The sequence below is a fragment of the Poecilia latipinna genome, unplaced genomic scaffold (assembly GCF_001443285.1).
Source record: "Poecilia latipinna isolate Pla-1442-1.1 unplaced genomic scaffold, P_latipinna-1.0 Scaffold365, whole genome shotgun sequence".
NCBI lineage: Eukaryota > Metazoa > Chordata > Actinopteri > Cyprinodontiformes > Poeciliidae > Poecilia > Poecilia latipinna.
In genome coordinates this window covers 229,637-248,694 of record NW_015112981.1, presented here as the reverse complement: position 1 = coordinate 248,694, position 19,058 = coordinate 229,637, and the positions used below count along the sequence as shown (strand labels likewise).

General features: G+C 36.5%; 2 protein-coding genes across 11 annotated transcripts in view; one reads left to right on the top strand and one right to left on the bottom strand.

Moving 5' to 3' along the window:
- Nucleotides 1-144: 144 nt before the first annotated feature.
- Nucleotides 145-2,571, bottom strand: erg28 (ergosterol biosynthesis 28 homolog). Its single transcript, XM_015036357.1, has 5 exons — nucleotides 2,418-2,571; nucleotides 2,074-2,315; nucleotides 1,096-1,186; nucleotides 907-1,025; nucleotides 145-800 (listed from the first exon to the last, which is right to left on the bottom strand). The coding sequence occupies exons 2-5, from the start codon at nucleotides 2,204-2,206 to the stop codon at nucleotides 712-714; spliced, it is 432 nt and encodes a 143-aa protein (XP_014891843.1). The 5' UTR covers nucleotides 2,207-2,315; nucleotides 2,418-2,571; the 3' UTR covers nucleotides 145-711.
- Nucleotides 2,572-3,804: 1,233 nt separating this feature from the next.
- The window catches only part of ttll5 (tubulin tyrosine ligase-like family, member 5), a 66,319-nt gene continuing 51,065 nt past the window's right edge, over nucleotides 3,805-19,058 (top strand). For 7 of the 10 annotated variants that reach the window (XR_001425467.1, XM_015036350.1, XM_015036349.1 and 4 more), the window contains exons 1-13: nucleotides 3,805-3,912; nucleotides 4,006-4,077; nucleotides 4,210-4,329; nucleotides 7,514-7,620; nucleotides 7,722-7,804; nucleotides 8,428-8,534; nucleotides 8,800-8,930; nucleotides 9,787-9,869; nucleotides 11,046-11,115; nucleotides 11,191-11,275; nucleotides 13,516-13,617; nucleotides 13,732-13,823; nucleotides 13,926-14,033. Coding sequence is in view for 9 of the 10 variants with exons in the window: in XM_015036350.1 (XP_014891836.1) it covers nucleotides 4,271-4,329; nucleotides 7,514-7,620; nucleotides 7,722-7,804; nucleotides 8,428-8,534; nucleotides 8,800-8,930; nucleotides 9,787-9,869; nucleotides 11,046-11,115; nucleotides 11,191-11,275; nucleotides 13,516-13,617; nucleotides 13,732-13,823; nucleotides 13,926-14,033 (1,027 nt within the window). In the remaining variant the exon portion in view is untranslated. Of the gene's footprint in view, nucleotides 3,913-4,005; nucleotides 4,078-4,206; nucleotides 4,330-7,513; nucleotides 7,621-7,721; nucleotides 7,805-8,427; nucleotides 8,535-8,799; nucleotides 8,931-9,786; nucleotides 9,870-11,045; nucleotides 11,116-11,190; nucleotides 11,276-13,515; nucleotides 13,618-13,731; nucleotides 13,824-13,925; nucleotides 14,034-19,058 lie in introns of all 10 variants that reach the window. The other 3 variants (XM_015036342.1, XM_015036344.1, XM_015036345.1) reach the window with 3 other exon arrangements.

Sequence of the window (19,058 nt, the reverse complement as noted above, 5' to 3'; positions counted from 1 at the left end):
CCAGATGGTTAACCTCAATATTTTTTAGGTAATTGGGTATTTTGTGCCTATTTGAAGATAGATTGATAGATCTGTGAATCATGAAGGACGTTGGGTACATGTTTGAATTATATATTCATCAGAAGAAGAAATAAAACCAGAAATGCTGGCAAAAAATGTGAAGTTTAATTCAAATATCGAGCATGGATGATTTCCTGAAAATAATGCAAAAAAAAAAAAAAAAAAACAATTACACCTTTAAAATCAAGATGTCTGAATTGCTGTGCAGATAAATACTTTTCTTATTGCGAGTTCATAAAACCTCAACTTTGTTTCTGAGGTAAAAATCAAACGGCTACTGTGTGTGTGTGTGTGTGTGTGTGTAAAACAGTTACATGATGTAGTTCTTTGGTAAGTCTGAACTGATGAAAAAAAATAGAGATGAAGTGAAAAAATTATATTCCAGATTACTATGTGGCTTAACCCTGCTATAATATTGCTCCTTTGAATGTTAAGTAGGTAAACCCAGAACACCCCCACCACTGCAAACCCACTACTGCACTGTCAACGATAAAATATATATTTATACAAAGGATGTAAAGGGTAAAATACAAAGTCTCTCAAAAAAGTAATTTACATGTGAACTTCTTTCATGATGCCAAAGCCGGCACACAATTACTGGTCCAAGCTTGTGTGCTGGTGGTGGATTCGGCCAATAGGAGGAGGAGGAAACTAGTTTCGCTTCTTCTGCCGTGCTCCCGTTTCTTCCTGAATCTCTGGAAAACACTGGAATCCAATGAGCATTCCTATGATGGAAAAACCTGCGAAAAGCAAGATAAGATGTGATGCTTTTCAAATGAATAAATTTCCAGTAAAAGTTTCAAGCATAAAATCCTAAATTTGAGGCAATTACCCCTCCATACTCACTTGCAACAAGGAGTGGTGCCATCACTCCAATAGTCAGTGGTGCAGTTTTGTAGATGAATGCTTCCGACAGAAAGTGACCCAGTGCCAACACAAATGTCCATAAGGTAATGTGATACAGCCTGTAGAAGCCAATATGTATTAATATGACCATATGATTGTAAACCAAGAAAACGTAACCGTATAGCTTACGTTCTGTTCTGGATATCAATGGCACAGGCACAGCGGATGATTGACGACAGCAATGTCCAAATACCAAATGTTCGAGCTTGGAGACCATTTACTAGAGAAAGTGGAGGAGTAGAGATGGAGGCATAATGAAGCAGTCAGTATATGTATGAATCTTTTAAAGCCTGTTTTTGATTAGCTACATGATCATAAAATAAACCTTGCTGTGTTGGTCAACATTTGCCAGTTCTATCTCCTTCCAGGTGGTGTGGTGCGAGACTTGTAATTGTTTAACAGTCGCTGACATCAATCCGAGGATTTTTTTTTTTTCTACTCCAACATTCAACTGAGATGTTTGAGGGGTTTCTTGCATGTAAAGTCCATTTCAAATCGAGATCTGTGCTTAATCTTTTTACTCTCATTATAAATGTTCTCAAATATTCTGCTCTGATACTTGATGTTTGATTTTATAATGGTCTGCTGGTCCAGATCCCAAAACCGTGACACTTCCAGCTCCATGCTTTTCAGTATGAGGTTTGTTTCCTGTATGTGGTTTAAGCCAAACACATTTTCTGTTCTTGTTTCCAAATATAAATAATTCAAGTTTATACTCAGATGTCCATATTTTTCCAGAAGTCCTTTTCTTGCCTACATCTCCGTTTACTTTTGAATCAACGCCAGCAAAAGCTTGTTGGTTTTGTGGTATTTAGGGGATTTTGGAGACTTCTTTAAGCGTTTTGCTATCTGTTCTCTGGGTGAACATGCATGGAAGACCAGACCTGGGCATGTTGGCAGTTGTCTTAAATCTCCTCCATTTGTAAACTATTCTCTGTATTGTGTTATGTCAGATTTCTAACTGATTTGAGTTCCAAAAACCTTTGCAAACGCATAAGTTGCAAAATGATGTGCTCAAATTGATCCCAAATCAGAAATCGAATATCAGAACTGTTAGAAAACACACGGGTTGTCCTAACTTTTCTATCTGACATTATACATACTCACCAAACTCTGGCGTTCCCGTGTACAGTTTCTCTGAGAGGAAGCTGTGGTCCCTGAAGCTCTGCACGGTGTTTCCCATCGCGATGACGGACACCATCACCAGCCAGCTCCGGAGGACGTTCAGAAAGCGGCTCATATTTGCTGTCAGTGACGCACCTGTCAGAGAGTCTGTCGGCTCACAGTAGTCCAGGAAAGCTCAGACCGCAGGAGCAACCGAGCGGCTTAACGCACACATTCAAGGTCATCTGTCAGAGATTACAATCATTAATATCTTTGAACAGACTAATATTTTTGTAAATTCGTCAATGAGGGGGAAAAAACAAACAAAGAAAACCATAGCTACCCACCAGCGATAGCCAGACTACAGCGTCGTCATGTTTCTAAAACACAATCTGGCAAGACAAAATACTAAAAACCACAGGTGGACTTCAGCCAACCGAGTATTTAGCTACATTTGAAACGGTGACTTTTCCCCAATCTTTGGCCACAGGGTAAGCCAATAACAAGACTCCAAAAATGGCTCCATTCAATCGAACCATTATTATGATTGGTCGTCCTAAAACTTAAGGTACCGCCCAATTTCTTATGCGGACCAATAACAATTCACCCATTCGCATAGCGTGTAGACAGCATGTTAGTGTTTCTAGATAGGGGAGGGGCTAGTACATAGATGTCACTGCAGATTTTATTACACTGTAACAGTTAATTGCATAATTTTGGGGTTTGGCTTGAAACATGGGCTGAAATTATATTTAGGGATGATTTACAACAGAAATGGTCTCATTAATTTTGACTTTAGAAAACCACACAACATAATCTAAGCCAGACGTACTAAAATTGCATGACACATTTACAAAGTTCAGAGGGTTTCTTAAAGCATAAAATTGAAGCATTTTTCAGGTTCTGATATATTGAAAGGGGAAAAAAAAGGGGAGAAAAATACATGTTCTCTCAGACTTTGTTTATGTTTGTCCAACCATCAATCTGTCTGTCAGTTGTTTTCCTCATCCCACATACAGCCTTCTGACTGTATGCTGCCTTGAACTTCTACTGAGCTATTGTACTTATATCTAAATTAAGTCTGGTTCAAGAAGTATTTTGCTTATTCATAAAGATGAAAAAAGTGATCTGAAACCATAGTTAAACCAATTATCTGGTCACAACAGGGTTGTCAAGATGTCATAATTTTTTAAATAAATTTTATAATTATAAAAAAAATCAAGGTGGAATGAACATATTGTAAAATCAGGAAGTAGGTTTGTGACATAGCTCCCAGTTTTTTGTTTATATTACAAATAGTGGCAATGAAAACTGAAAGATGACACATTCACATCTCTGCACAACTTGTCTCCGTCATAGAAGCTGGTAATAACCTTTAAGATCAGAATGTTACATCACACCATAAAAAAAATTTCAATGTAGAAATGAATGGCTTAATAAAATGGCTTAATAAAAGGTGTTGAATGGGTTGGTAAATATTGCGCAAGTCGACACAATTTTATATGGAATTTTACATGAGATTCGGATTTAATTTCATGATGTGAATCAAATAAAAAAAAAAAACAACACATATTTACATTAATATAATCCAAAAACGATTTGACAACAGTCCCATTTCTTATAAAACAAGTCTTTCTTTGTGGATTTAATTTACTAACACCTGCTGTAAAGGGGGATTAACGTTTAGTTTAAACGTTCCTCACGTGGACAACCGTTTTTAGCTAGTGCGCATGCCCACTGCACTGTTGCTACTCAGTTGTTGTAGTAACCAGGAAGATTAACGGCGCTGTGATGCTTCCGCCAGCTAGTTAGCTGTTAGCGTTTCTGCACCAGAAGGTACGGGTAAGTTTATATTGGTTCACATTTATACTTAGGTTCAGTAATACTGTTACTTTGGTTTTACATCTAAAGTGACTCTGTTTTGGTTGGTACCAGCATATGGTATAACCGCCAGTCCGTGCCAACGTCTTGTGTATGTGCAGTAAGAAGGTTTCATCGCCGCCACAGGTAGATTTATGAAGGTGTTATTTTTGTCTGAACTAATTTATACATTTAATGCGGATGTCGGTATTTGCTGCTTAGAGAAATTAGTGCTATAATATGTGTACGTACATATGTAACCACCACTATTCTCAGTAGAGCAGCTTTCGTTATTACCTGGAGGATTTCACCGGGTAGTCAGCCTGACTTTGATGGGAAAATGCCAGCCGTGGTTCGGGAGAAAGAGGACTCAGAATCTTCTTCTGAGGACGAACATGGGTAATCTCAGAACTCCTCTTCTGCTGTTTGATGCACTTTAATAATAATAATAATAATAATAATAATAATAATAATAATAATAATAATAATAGCAATCTGTTCTAGAAACTTGCTGTGGGATATTTTTTGTGGTGTGGAAACAAATGTAAATATATTTAGGATATAAAACATTTTATTTAATAATCTTATTATATTTTACAGTATATCTATTGTATATCTTAGCAGTTAGTTTTAGACATAAATTAAAAAATGATGAGCTCTGTCTTTTTGTGCAGTCATATTTTGGGACAGCTTGTGTGTTGGAGTGAAAGTACAGCCAAATGCTGTAAAGCCAAATGTTGATGACAAAAAACACTTAGGTCTGTTAGAACACAACGCATTTAAGCTAATTACCAATCTGTCTTACATCGTTTAAACAATAGCCTGTGTGCAAACATTTGGTGGAAGTGGGAGGAAAAGCAATACAGTATCCGTAATACTGGTATTTAAATGCCACTCATCCCATTTGGATCTAAGCACGTTGTATTTCATGTTTTACATAGATGTGACATGTTTTACATATACTATATGCTGAACAACTGAAGAGTTATTATAATAAACACAATTTGTGGTTATTGTATATTGCATGTTATTGTATACTTTAGTCTGTTTTTTGTATTTAAAATAAAAATTATTAGATTGAATTCTACAATTTATTTTAAAATGTTCAATGACACCGAAAAACTATATTTTCAGTCACCACAACAACATAATATCGGCCCTAGTCGAGCATAAAGAAGTGTAGATATTTTGCATAATTTTGCTTCAGTCAGATGTTTTTTTTGCTCATATCTGAAATGACAAATAAATCAATCTTAAATATTTTAGATTGGATACCATTCTTAAGCATTCCAATTGTAGGCTTTCTATTTTAATGGTCTTATCGTATTGCACAATGTTTTCTCTACCATTACAAGCTGCAGAGAGGCTCTTTCTCAAAGTGTGTGCAGCTTGTGTAATTAGACTGTCCTCTTTAGTCTCACTTAGGTTCTTACCTTGCTGATCCCTTGGCTGACACTACAATATGTGCCTCTTAAGATATGATTAATATGCCACCTTGATGGATCAAGATCATAGTTTTTTTTTCTAGTCTATATCTTTACAAATTGTCAGTTTATCTAAATTGTATTATTTAATTGTTGGTGTACAATCTCTAGGGATATTTTGCGAAATTCTAAGTAAATACATTCTAACCAAAATGTTTTTTTTTTAGACAAAATCAGATCTCATCATTGAAGAGTTTATTATAAATTTTTGATATGCAAAGAGGATAAGCTAGCTCTCCATTGTGAATTGGACAGCTGGTCTTTCTTCTTTTGGCCAAATAATTCCCTCTTCAAGCTATTCTTAGTCATACCTTACTGACCATTACTGTATCATCTGCTTTCAGTGTGCTTGTCCTAAGTCAGTTTGTGTTGACTAAAAATTCTTATATTTCTCTCATTATAACAGTGTTAAGACATTTATTTTGAAAACAAATCTTTAACACAAGTTATGTAACATAAAATAAAATATAGTATAGCTATTGTGCTTTTCAACCTTATCTTGTCTTTTGTATTAGAAGGAATCAATAATTTAGAACAGGGCAATGTACAACAATCAGGCAACACATTACACTGAATAATTCAAAGTACTACGACGTATAACTTTACAGATACTACTAAAGATACTAGAGTCTAAAGTGAGGCATGCGTACTCTGAATGAACATGCATTAATAAATGCAATATTCCAAGAGTGCAAGACACAGCAGTACAACTTTAGTGTTTTTTTTTTTTTTATTTTGTTCCATGAAAATAGTATTAGAGAGATCTTAAATATAAGTATTAGCTGTTTTGAGTAAAACACAAAATAATGGTTTCAGTTTGGCATGGTAGTTAGCTAACAACACTTTGTTTTTGCAGAACTGTGCAGATTATCCATTGTCTTGCTGAGAAAAAGAAGGACTTGCCGGTGTGAAATTTACAATTCTTGAGAAAAAATAAAAAATGTTAACCTTTTCTTAACAGTGGGTGCTACCTATATTTGGTCTTAGTTTCAGTAAGTAAGGTACAGTGACAGTGTCGTGTATATGATATTTTGAAAGTTTGCTGAATGTTTTCTAGCATATTGTTTGCTGGTCCCTCATTTTCAGTTGGAAATATTTTCAGGTATCTTTTTTTCAATGCCTTTCTTAAGCATTTTAAGTTGAATGAGTTCCGAGATGCAGTTGTGATAAGACTTTTATTTTTATCTGGTATATCCATTTAAAATATCAGAATAGCTTGTCAAGTGTATTTGTCTTGATATCTCAGTGAAACTTATTTTCCACACAGTTCCTCATAGTTGCTTTGAAAACTGGATGGAGGAATTGTTTACATTTCACCCGCTTTATCTATACCGGTCATACCTGATTGAGTCGCACTTTATCACTGTCATGCCTTATCTTATATTTGCTATGTGATATGCATGTCACTACTGGTTTGAAGTTTTGTATGAGGGTGAGTTAGTACAGTGAGGGGATGCATTTGTTACTGGCCTTACCAGATTCTTGTCTTTATCTGGCTCAGATGTTCATGCTTTTTTGTAATGATAAGGCATGAGCTAGTATGAGATTTTTAAAGTAAAAACTATGATTACACAACAGCTGGGTTCTTGCACAGAAATTTAAAATCGAAATGTATAACATTGACTATTTCCCTTTAAAACAAAACAGAAAAAAATAGTTATTTCTACTGCTACTAAAATATTTTAATATATTTAGTATTTATAAATAAACCTACCGTAATTATATCTTACTAACAATGATGTGAGGTATTCCATAGCTCTGTCTTTTGCAACTTTGAAGATTTGCAAAAATCATTTTTTTGTATTCTTTCAAACAGGTAAAGGCTGCTTAACAGGTAAAACAGACCATAACAGTGCTACAATTTGGCTATTAAACAGAGCAAAACAAAGCTTCTTTCATATTATGAACACAATGAATCCATGTAGTTGAGGAAAACCTTGTTACATTGACCAGCAGCCATCCTGTGCCTAGTAATGGCAGCTAAAAATTTGGGCTATAACATTCAAAGATGATTTCTGTTATATGGTTGCAATTTTTCTTATTCAGTAATGTTTTTTACTCACTAGGTTTTTATGTCACATGTCTAATTTTCCGAGTAGAGAACATCCTTGCATCGCATGGAGTGGCATTAGCAGGACAATCCCAGTTATTGTTTTTCTACCCGAGGCTGTTGTTTCAAAAAACAGGCGTATCTGCTCTGTTGGAGGTACAGACATTTAAAGTTATATAAGACATTTTAAATGTAGAACATCAATAAGTTGGACAGTCTAATTTTTGCTTGTCTCTTGTGTGTTTTCCTTTCACCAGAGAGATATAATATGTCCTTCAAGATTGTTCGCACAGATAGCCGCCTAGTACGACGGATACTCATGAATCATGGGTTTCATGAGGTAATGCTCATTCTTCATTCATGCAGGTTTAAAAGATTTGTGTCCCTTAGGACGAAAAGCAAACATTCAGCTTTTTCTTTCATCTGTTTACTCCCAATGCAACTGTCAGAGCTGCTCTGGAGAAAACAATTACACATTCAAAGCATTATCAATGGTTGCAATCCTCTGTTTGGTTAACCTTTAAACCTCTTTTATGTTTTAGTCCTGTGCTTGTTGACTTTCATTTGACCAGTGATCAAATTAACATGAGTGTCTGCCACTAAAGAGCCACACTTTATTACAAACATGTGGTGGTAGCCCCAAAAACAGAGTAGTTGTTTGAATTTTGTATTCTGATAAATATTATTTTTTTTAGTAATGTATTTAGTGTAAAACTGAGCAAAGCATTCCCATGGCACAAAGGAAAATCTTTGGGTTGGCTGTTTTTCTGATGTAATTTTAAAAGTCCATGCTGTAATTTTGTCCATTGGCCATGGAGTGATCTGGTTCTGAAATTCACATAATTCAGTGCTGGTCTTGGATTTTATTTCACATTGCATGGCAGGGATTTAACTAACTTTATTGTAGTGATTGCTTTATGGGATGGGATTAAGCGCAAGTCGGTCCACGTTTCTGTCATTCAGGTTCACCCAAACAGTAACAACTTCAACCTGATGTGGACTGGATCTCACCTCAAGCCTTACCTACTACACAGCCTTCAAGAGTTCCAGAAGGTCAACCACTTTCCCAGGTACGCTGAAATACCCAGGTGTCCTGTTACTGGTTTCTGTATTATAAATAACACTACTAATCCTTTCCAAACCCCTCAGTTCAGGCAATGTATTTTTTGGCTTCCCCTGCAACACACATTTAGTTTGGACTGGTGCCTCTCTGAAGCATGAAATGAATCACGCTGTCAGGCAGGGGGGTGTTCTATGGCTGTCATCTATTTCTGTATTTGTTATGTCATGTCAAAGTAGAGCACATTTTCAACTGAAATCTCTGCTGATTTCCAGGTCATATGAATTAACTCGCAAAGACCATCTCTATAAAAACATCCAGCGGATGCAGCAGACTTATGGCTTCAAAAACTTCCATATAATTCCTCAGACCTTTGTGCTTCCCTCTGAGAGCGAGGAGTTCCGCAGTAAGACCCTCACCTGATTCACTTAGCTTAAGCAGAGCTGCCTTTATGATATAGAATACTTGGAAAAGTATTAATACCCCTTCAACTTTTTTCACATTCAGTCATATAGTACAACCATCGACTTCAAATTATTTAATTGAAACTTAACACAATAATTGTGCCTAATTATGTAGAGGTGGAGGGGAGAGATTAAATGGTTGTTTACCAATAAAATGGTGAAAAGTATGATGTACATTTGTATTCAGCTCCATTTAATATAATAGCCCGAAATAAAATCCAGTGAAACAATTAGCTTAACAAGTCACTTGATTAGCAAATGAAGGTCCACACGGTGTAATTTACTCTCAGAACAAATAAAGCTGTTCTGTGAAGGCCTCAGTGGTTTGTTGCAGAACATTAGCCTACAAACAGCATCACCAAGACCAATAAGCACATCAGGCAGATCACAGATAAAGTTGTAGGAAAGTGCGCTCGTCAGGTGACACTAAATTAGAACTTCAAACCTTACATGCTAAAGGAGCGTGTGTCGGAGAACCGACACGGCATATCGTCCCGCACACAACGTCCACACTGTAAAACATCATGCTTTGAGATTACCCCTACAAAATGCAGAATTTTATTTCTAAAAATGTTTGAAATCCATGTACAATTTTCCTTCTTCATAATTCAAAAACCTGTCTTTTTTTCTGTTGGTTTATCACATAAAACCCCAATAAAAATACATAAAAGTTTCTTGTAATAAAGTTACAAAATAACAATAAGTTGAAGGGGTGTAAATGCTTTTTGAAAGATACTTAATTTTTCACAGTGTCCGACATCTGTAGTGCTTTCCAAAAGTCCTCTGTGTCCCACTCAGGTTGTTTTGCTAAGGACAAGGGACCATGGATAATTAAACCAGTTGCATCTTCAAGAGGACGGGGAATCTATTTGGTCAGCAATGTAAGTGATTTTCACTTTTTAAAACTGTGCAATTTCCAACTCCAAAACGTATGTAGGAAAGATGAAATAGATGAAATTGTGATATGAGTTGGAGAAGAGATGAATTTACTTGAAGCCATTTAAATTTAATTGTTCCGTTTTCTATTTTATTTGTTTCTAATTTTTTTTGCCAACTAATATTCTTCTGTTTTCTCTGCTCAGGTTTTTCTTTGCTTAAAACAGTTTTTTTTGTGTGTGGAAATAACAAAAATATTTTTGTTTAATTGTGTATGATGTTGCAGTAGGAGAAAAGCTGAAAAATAATTACAGAACAAAGGGGTGTAGGACCAGTGTGATTTAAGAAAAAAAAAATACTTTAGATAGAGATGATAAATTACCACATACTTGAAACAGAAGATACCAAACCTCCCTTTTAATATAAATGCCCTGGTGTCAGTCATTTTTTTCCTGTGTCCTATTAATTCATGTGTTAGCACAGATTTACATTAGTCGTGTAGGAGTACAGTTTGTGCACACGGACGTGAAAAATGTTGTGTGAACCCAGGCAGTCACTTTGCCAGATGTTATCCGAGTGTGGGGGTTGCGCTGATACAGTTGTCTTTGAAATAAGTTTCAACCAGACATTAATAAGCCCAGTGGAGTAAATCACACGCTTCCAAGGACTCCGCTCTCAGAGGAGGCCAACAAGGTTCTCACTCTTGGAAAATATGTCCACGATTCTTCTTCTTCTCAGGCATTTTTATGCAATGGTGGAAAGAATGTCAGCTTGATATTTGGAGAGAAGAAAGAAATACGTCCATCTTTTCGGTTTGGTTTTGCTCTGAACTCCTGCCAGCGCTGGGTTTACTCTACCCCCACCCTTCCAATCTCAACTCAACTTCACCACCTGCAACACATAAATGACCCATCTCCCAGCACCAGATTGTGTTTTTATAGGCTGTTATTGAAGGTTGACCTGCTATGACCAGCGTTGCAGAAAAGTCTCCCCATGTGACGGTCCTTTGATGTTCACGATTAACTGCAATGTCGTGGCAGCTGCTTGGAGTCGATATTTTAATGTTGTTTTATGTGAATTAACTTGTACATTGTTGCTTTATCTCCAAGATGAAATACTGACTGCATATCCTCTTTGTGTGTTCTTTATGTTGTCACCTTTATGTCGCTTCCCATGAACAGCCAAATCAGATTTTAATGGATGAAAACGTCTTGGTGTCACGCTACATAAATAACCCCCTATTAATCGATGGTAAGACATAGTGGATATTTTGACTGTTGGACATTAAAACTCTTTATGATCAGTCCTCATTGTTTTTGCTTGCAGAGTTCAAGTTTGACGTTCGTTTATATGTAGTGGTGACATCTTTCAACCCGCTGCTCATCTATGTCTATGAAGAGGGTCTCGCTAGGTAAGTGTATGTAAATTCTTAATTGAATGAAGACAGGACCCACATGCAGGCACATGAGTGCGAACAAAAACAGTATTTTAATAACAAAAACATCAACCTTTGATAAAGTTCAAAACATGGAAAACATAAAGCACCGCAAGGATTACAAAGAGGAGTCTGGAAAACCTTGTTGGGAGTCTGTAGTAACATCTCAAATTACAATCACAAGCAATATATCAACTATTTAAGTACTAAACTTAAGAAAGCACCTGAAATCTGTAAGCTAAAGAATGAACAAAAGCCACAGATCATGACAGTAATATTTTTAGCAGCATCTCTCAGTCCCCATATTTTTGTACAAAATAACTGGTGGCACAGTTATTGGTACATCCGTACTTTCTACATCCCTCCTTTACCAATCGGCCAACTATAACATTTCACAGGGTTGGACCATACAGGAGGGGGTTTCCTTAAGGGTTGGCTCTGGATTAGTGGGAACAGTAATTGTCTGACAACACAAATCTCTGCCTATTTCCTCAAAGCTCCTCCTTAGAGCTGCAGTCTCCATCCAGCCCCTGAGCCTTCCCTACACAGCTACAGCAATTGGCAAACATTTGGTGAAACTGTGCGTCATCTGAGCTTATGATATGAACTACTTCTCAGTCCAACGCTCCCAAGAAAAAGTGTAAACAGTTTAATTAACGGAGAAAGTGTGTTGTGATGATATGCTGACGATGAAGTGTCATAGAGTAGGAGCTTCTTAAAGAGACGGGGCAATTTCAAGGCATCAAATTGTGAAGTCAAATTTTTTAAAGTTATGTTTGATGTTTGCAGAATTATGTAACAAGTGAAGGTAACAGATTTACTTGTATGTGTTATAAAATGTCACAGTCACTGACATTATGCATACAGAAAGATGCAAATACCTATTTTCATCTGTTTTCTATTAATGTGCAAAGTGACACCAAAGGCAATATGTCTCACTCTTTATTCAAGCATGTAAGCTGAAAATAATTGTGATGACTTCAACTTCATATTTACATATACATGTTAAAAACCATTCAAAGTAAAAGCAGTTTCATGTGAACTGATAGATGATACGCTTTTTGTACCTCTTTAGCTCACATTCTGCTTTGTTTAATTTATTAGTCATAACTCTGTCACCTGAAATAAATGTTCAGGAAGAAAATAAAAATGCGAACTCTAACGGTACTAAAGTGTTTTCGCCATTTTTTTTTACTATTGTGAATTTCACTGTGGGATTAATAAAGTATATTCATTCATTCTACACTGCAAATTCACATCAAAAGTAATTTCTGAACACTATCTTCGTTAATGTATTTAGCTCTAAATAAATTAAAATAAATCCAAGTAAAACAGAATTATCATGTATTGCTGAATATTATGACATTTTTAGCATGTTTGACAATACATGCTATGTTAAGGTGAAGTTTTGAGCAATCTGCCAGTTTGTTCAATTGTGCTTTAAGTGTGGATTTAAATTCTGTAGGTAGTTTACTGTTTACGTTTCTTTTTTAAGCTTTATTAGATTAATCATAGTGATATTCTTTCTGTTTCCACAAGAGGGCACCCCAAGCTTTTAGAAATCAGCCTCTGTGTCCAACTGCTGTGGAGATGTTGAAACAAAGCACTCCATTGTTTCAGTTGTAGGATGTGCTAATCAAATGTTTTTTTTGTTTTTTTTTTTTTTTCGGTTATTGTTCAGATATCATCTGAACATAACTCAACAGAATTTCTTAAGTTTTTTAAATTTATTTTTTATTTATTTTTGTTTTATTTGAAAGTGATAACATTTTTCTAAGTTAAACCATAAACGGACTATGAACTGATACAGGTAGGCCAGGAGAGGGAAGATGATTTAGTGAATAGCTGGCTCCTCGCCTCGCTCTGATAGAAGTATGTGCTCATGCTGGAAACACGGTGCCACTGCCCTCTTATTTTGCTGGCTTCATTATCAACTGTGAGCAATAAATCATGGCCAAGTTCTGAATCCTGCTTTTATCTCCTGACATTCCTTTGGTGGTGTTGATATTCAGGTACGCGGTGGTGTGCCAAAGAATTTTCATTATACCACATGTGGCACTAACTGCCCTGAAACTCTATCAGAGACTATTTTCTCCCTTACGTGCCGCAATTATTAAGTCAAGTTACAGCTTCATGAACGTAGAAGAGAATGTGCATTCTTTTTTTCCCCTTTATCTCGAGTAAAAAAAAAAAAAAACGAACCTTTTTCTCCACAGATTTGCTACAGTTAAGTACGATCAGACTACAACACACATCAAGAACAATTTCATGCATCTCACCAACTACAGTTTGAACAAAAAGAGCAGTGATTATGTCAGGTAAGCTGCTTCAGTGCCTCATAAATCTGTTGAGTGTGTTGCTTTTAAGGGAAGCCCCCTGACTCATCCCTTTACCTCAGCTTTGGTCTTTGAAGTGCATTTCTTCCCTTTCAGCTGCGATGACCCTGAAGTTGAGGATTATGGGAACAAATGGAGTATGAGTGCAGTGTTGAGGTATTTGAAGGAGGAGGGAAAGGACACCACATGTGAGTGAGGCAGTCTTATTTTTATTGAGGATTTTTTTTTTTTTGCGTCTAAGACCTCATGAGTTTTATTGAATCACATTTAAACAATTTATTCCCTTCTAGTGTTGATGAGGCAAGTGGAGGACCTCATCATCAAAGCCGTGCTTAGCGCCGAGCTGCAGATAGCCACTGCCTGCAAGATGTTTGTTCCTCATAAAGCAAACTGCTTCGGTAATTTTTTTTTTCCATTTTTCTTTGCATTATTCTATGTCAATCCCTTCTTCTTCTTGAACTCTTATAACCATGGCAGAATCCAACTTTCCTGCAGGTCTTCAGGATAGTTTGTGCTATTTTTAAAACAGTTCAGACATACTCACAAACACAGCAGGGAGATGAACACTGAACTCATCAGTCGTTTTCTCTGTAAATATATTTATGCACTGACATGAAAGAAATGTGTTCTGTCGAAAACAACCCACACATGAGAACAAATCAACAAAATCATGTCCACAGATTGTGTGTAAAAAAGTGAAACAGTACAAGGAATAAGTTTTACACATGCTTTCTGAAATTGTATTATTTTTAGAAAATTTTATTGTATTTTTATATTTGATGTTCAGTAGAAAAGCCTTTTTTTTGGCGATTGTGGCGTCAAGCGGAGAAACTATTTGCATGCATTGCTCAGGTGTGATTCTGAACCCTTCTTCCGTCGTTTAATCTCACATGTTCTGGAGAACTCTCTTCTATTCATGTCATATTAAGGTTTTGTTGAACAACTTGAAAGATCCAAATGCAGAGCCTGACTGTGACAGAGTTCTGTAATAACGGCCAGCAAGGTTAAGCTGCGGACGGGGAGGAGTCACAGAAGAGTCAGACAGAATAACGGAAAAATCCAGCAATGAACAATGAAAAGCCAGGAGCCTAAATACCAAGGCAGGGAAAGAAAATGACAAAGGAATCAGATGAACTAATCAAAGGAGATGTGGTACAGCTGTGGCAGAAGGAAAACATTGAAACTGATGGAGGGAAATTAATTACCCAAAGGGAACGGGGACTATAAACCAGAATGAAAAGAGTAACACGCATCTAGGGGAAATAAATCCAAATGCACAAAAAAAAAAAACGGATAAATTGAGAAAGTAAACAAAAGGGAAGAAACTGACATGACAACACCTTACTAACAGGAATTATCACAAATAAATAAGGTGAATATGGCTAGATCTGTAGAACCAACACAAATAAGTGATCAGAAAACAAACATATGAAAAATAAAACCCAACACCCAAGGATCATAACCATTCACTTCTTTCCACTGTATTTCAATGAGATTCTCTGAGACAAGTTGGGAGTTTCGTTATCTGAATTCATGGGATCTTCATCTTGCTGAAATGCCCAAGATTCTATTTGCAGATCCATACCAGAAATGTTTCAGTAAATTTCTCCATTCATCCTTTCTTCAATCATTAGAAGTCCGCTAGTACCATGTTCTAAAAATAACAGTCCTACACCATGACGCTCCCTCCTCAAAACTGCATTGTTGTTATTGTGCTTTTGGGTAATGTAGAATGTCATTTTGCTCCTTCAAACATCTTGTGTGAAATTTTGGTCTAGTTCGACCACATTTTGTTCTCCCTGTATTTTATCGTTTTAACCAAATGTTCTTGTACAAACTTGTAGTCTTATGCAACAAATGTGCATAGTAGTCTTTGTGGTTAAGTGCATTTCTTGAAGTTTACATGGAAAAACACTTTTGCTAATTCCAGGTTATTCTGAGGCTTTCTGTGCGTGGTCCTCGACTTTTCAATTCTTACTGTTGTTTTCTTTTAGTTCTCTGTCAGATAGTTTCCTAGAACTACCTGGTAGGTGGCTGGTTTATACTAAAATTATTTTTTCTCACACTTCCAGATAAGGGTCCATTTGGTGTTCATGGGAACATTCACAATTTTAGAAATCGGGTTTAAATAAAATCTCTGTGTTTGGCAACAATGAGATTGTGAAGGTCTTGAGAGAACGTTTTTGCTTTTACCCATTATGAGATACTTCTTGCATGATACCTTTAATCTTGGTAATGAGCAACCTTTGTATAGGTCATCAGGTGTGACTGAACAGCTGATAGAAGGCAGGATTGCTTTCTAAATACTGACAGAATTTAGTAATTCTCAGAAGACGTCATGAAGATATTACCAACAAAGTCTTTTCTGCTATTTCATACACATACAAATTCCCTGTGTCATTCCACTTTAATGCACAAAACTTATAGACCAGTTTGGTTTATTTGCATGGATTTCTTTGATTTTTTTTTTTACCAATATTTTGCATGTGAACAGATTAGATATAAATATATTAATTACTTGATATGCTCAGTACTTATTTTAAACACTGTAGGTAGGTAGCCTTACACGGCACACCCTTTACATTTCCTTTAAGTTTCAAATTGTCAAGCAGTTCCTTAATAACTTTTTGCCCCTGGCTCCATGCTGAGGTAGTAGAGGCTTCCTGCCTGGTGCTGCCCTCTAACTGGCCGCCGGCTTGTTGAGGACCTGTCGACTGAAGCAAGAATTTGCTTCCTCTCTTCGTTTGCCATTCAAGCTTTGCCTGATTTAGGCTGACTGTTTTCTTGGCTAGTCTTGCTCAGCGGCGGGCTCGTGTGAACTCCATTTTGGAGCCATTACCCATGTTAGTATTGGCACTAATTGTCTTCGCTCTTTCTGAGTCTGGCAGCCTTTCTGAGATTTTGGGGGTTTGAAAGTGAGCACATTGGCTCAGCTTCCCTCAAGCACCACTGTCTCTTTCTCAGTCTCTTTTTCCTTTTTCTTACTGTGTCTTTTTGTTTAAAAATCCCCCCCCCTTACCATCCACCCTCCCTTTCCCTCACTGCTCGCACTCAGTTTCACCTCTCGGATGCCAGAAAAATAGAGGCTTCCCGAGACATAATAGCTCTCTGATTGGTGGTTGTTTGGGCTGTATTGGGCGCGTAGCTGCATGGACTCACAATCACAAAGTCGCCTGCATAAAGATGCAATCTACACCCACAGCATCACTGCTATGTTGAAAACGGCATTAAATTAAGGTGTGAATGTTGTCCCTGCAAGAACTTACAGGGAAATGTAGCCTATCTAATCTGAACTTGCTTCTCAGTCATCCACATTAGAGGGACATGATGGCAATCTGAACCCAAATGTTTAGAAATTAACGCATTAAGGTTTACTGCATATTTTCAACAGTGTAAACAATATATCAAATGCCATGGCGAGCCGTTCGTTTTAAATAATAAATAAATGCAAGTCTTTTTAGGCATTTTCAATCTAATCTTTTTTAAGCACATTGAAACACCACATCCCAAAACAAGCAAAGGAAAGTTTTAAGGGATCTTTACACTAGAAAGATGTTATAATACCTTAAAGACTGCAGACTTCAATCATCTAGGCAAATAGAGCTAAAATGGGGGGGGGAATTCAAGTCCATAACTCCTCCCCCTCTACTGAAGAGATCTGTGGCCAGAGATAACTTTCAGAATAAAATGTGTCATCTTTGAGATCAAAACGATATCCAGGGTACTATCACGACAGCTGCACTGTCTCATTTTAACCCTAGCTGTCATGAGTCATAAATGAATCACTTCGACAACATGGTGCAAAAGAACGGATCTATATTACATATATGTCCACGTATAGTGACTTGCAAAACTTTGGTACCGCTTTGCTTCTTTGCATTTTCTTACATAATGACTACAAACGTCAGTTAACTTTACTGGGATTTTATATGAAAGACTCATGCTAGGTAGTGTAAGTCTGAAAACAGTGGAAATGAAGTGGTTTCTCTGCCTTTGTTATTTTTCAAAGGGCAATGGGGGGTAAACATTCAGTCCGTAGATGTTCAATTCTGATACAAAGCTGCCCTAAACACTTGCAGCCGAATTGCTGCCAGTGTTGATTCTGCAAGATATTGACTAAGGGGCTGGATTTAAAATCACCATCTTTATTACGATGCAATATTACATTTATTTGTTTGGATGACAATATTACAAAGTCTGCAATGACACGATTTCAATTCAATTCAGCTCAAGTCTGCGATCGATATGAAGCACATGTAACATGAGTATTTACATCTATATTATCTTAGAAAACAACTCAAGTATGATTTATCTTTTTATTTCTAAATCATTGCAGGCATGTATATTTGGAAAAAAAAACATTTTTACTAATTAATGAAAAAATAATAAAAAATGGATCAACCTGTTCAACTTGGTCTCACAATTCTGAAGGTTAAGAGGGCTTTTTTAATCAGTTTACTTAAAAGTGACCTTGATGATTGTCAATCCATAATGAAACAATCATAATAGATAGTAAACTTTATTAAATTCACACAACAAATGTACAAATTTGAAGTCCCTTTTTATAAATTAGAGCAGAATTTTACCTTTTCATCCTTTGTTAGTCGCTCAGGCTGAACATTTTTACCAGAACTTAACAAATATCACCACTTAGCCTACTCTTCAATGTCCAAATGCAGATGATCTGGATTGATATTTTCGTTTTGCCTTGATGCAACACAATTTAATTTAAATTAATTGAAAATGTATATATCTGGACTGATGCATTGCTACACCCCTGTTGCGTGCTATGTTTTTTTAGACTTTTATTTTTTTAAGAAGCTGATAAATAATGTATCCACATTTTTATTAAATGCTTCTTTGGGTTGACAATTCACATAAAATACCAATCAAATACAGTGAGGTTTATGGTTGTAACTTGACACAATGTGAAAAAGCTTAAGGGGTATATACAGATGTTTGCAAGGCACTGTACCTTCGGAACAAAAGCAATTAAGTCCAGCACTTTTTTTTAAGACGCATAATAAAACGTGGTCTGCTCCGAACATGTAGACTATCTCACTTCAGCGCTATCGGTTTACTGTTAAATCAAGTGTAATTTTGTTGTCTACAGATGGCCCCAAGGTTGTTAATTATAGCATTCATGGTGTGTCTACAGGATTAAGTTTCTAAAGACAGACACTGACGGTTCCAGAGGACCACCCTCATCCTCTCCCTGTTGATCTGTCTCTTCGTGTGCTCATGTTGCATGCAAGCTCCTTCTCTGGGTCTGAGTATATGTGTAGTGTGAGTACAGGGACGTGCTTGAACCCGCGCGGAGCGTATTGTCACATACATAAAGGTCTGTTCCAGATCCTGGAGTTTATTCTGATGTGTTTGTGTGATGGATCCATGTCGCTTTAATAAAACCTCTCAAAGTCCTA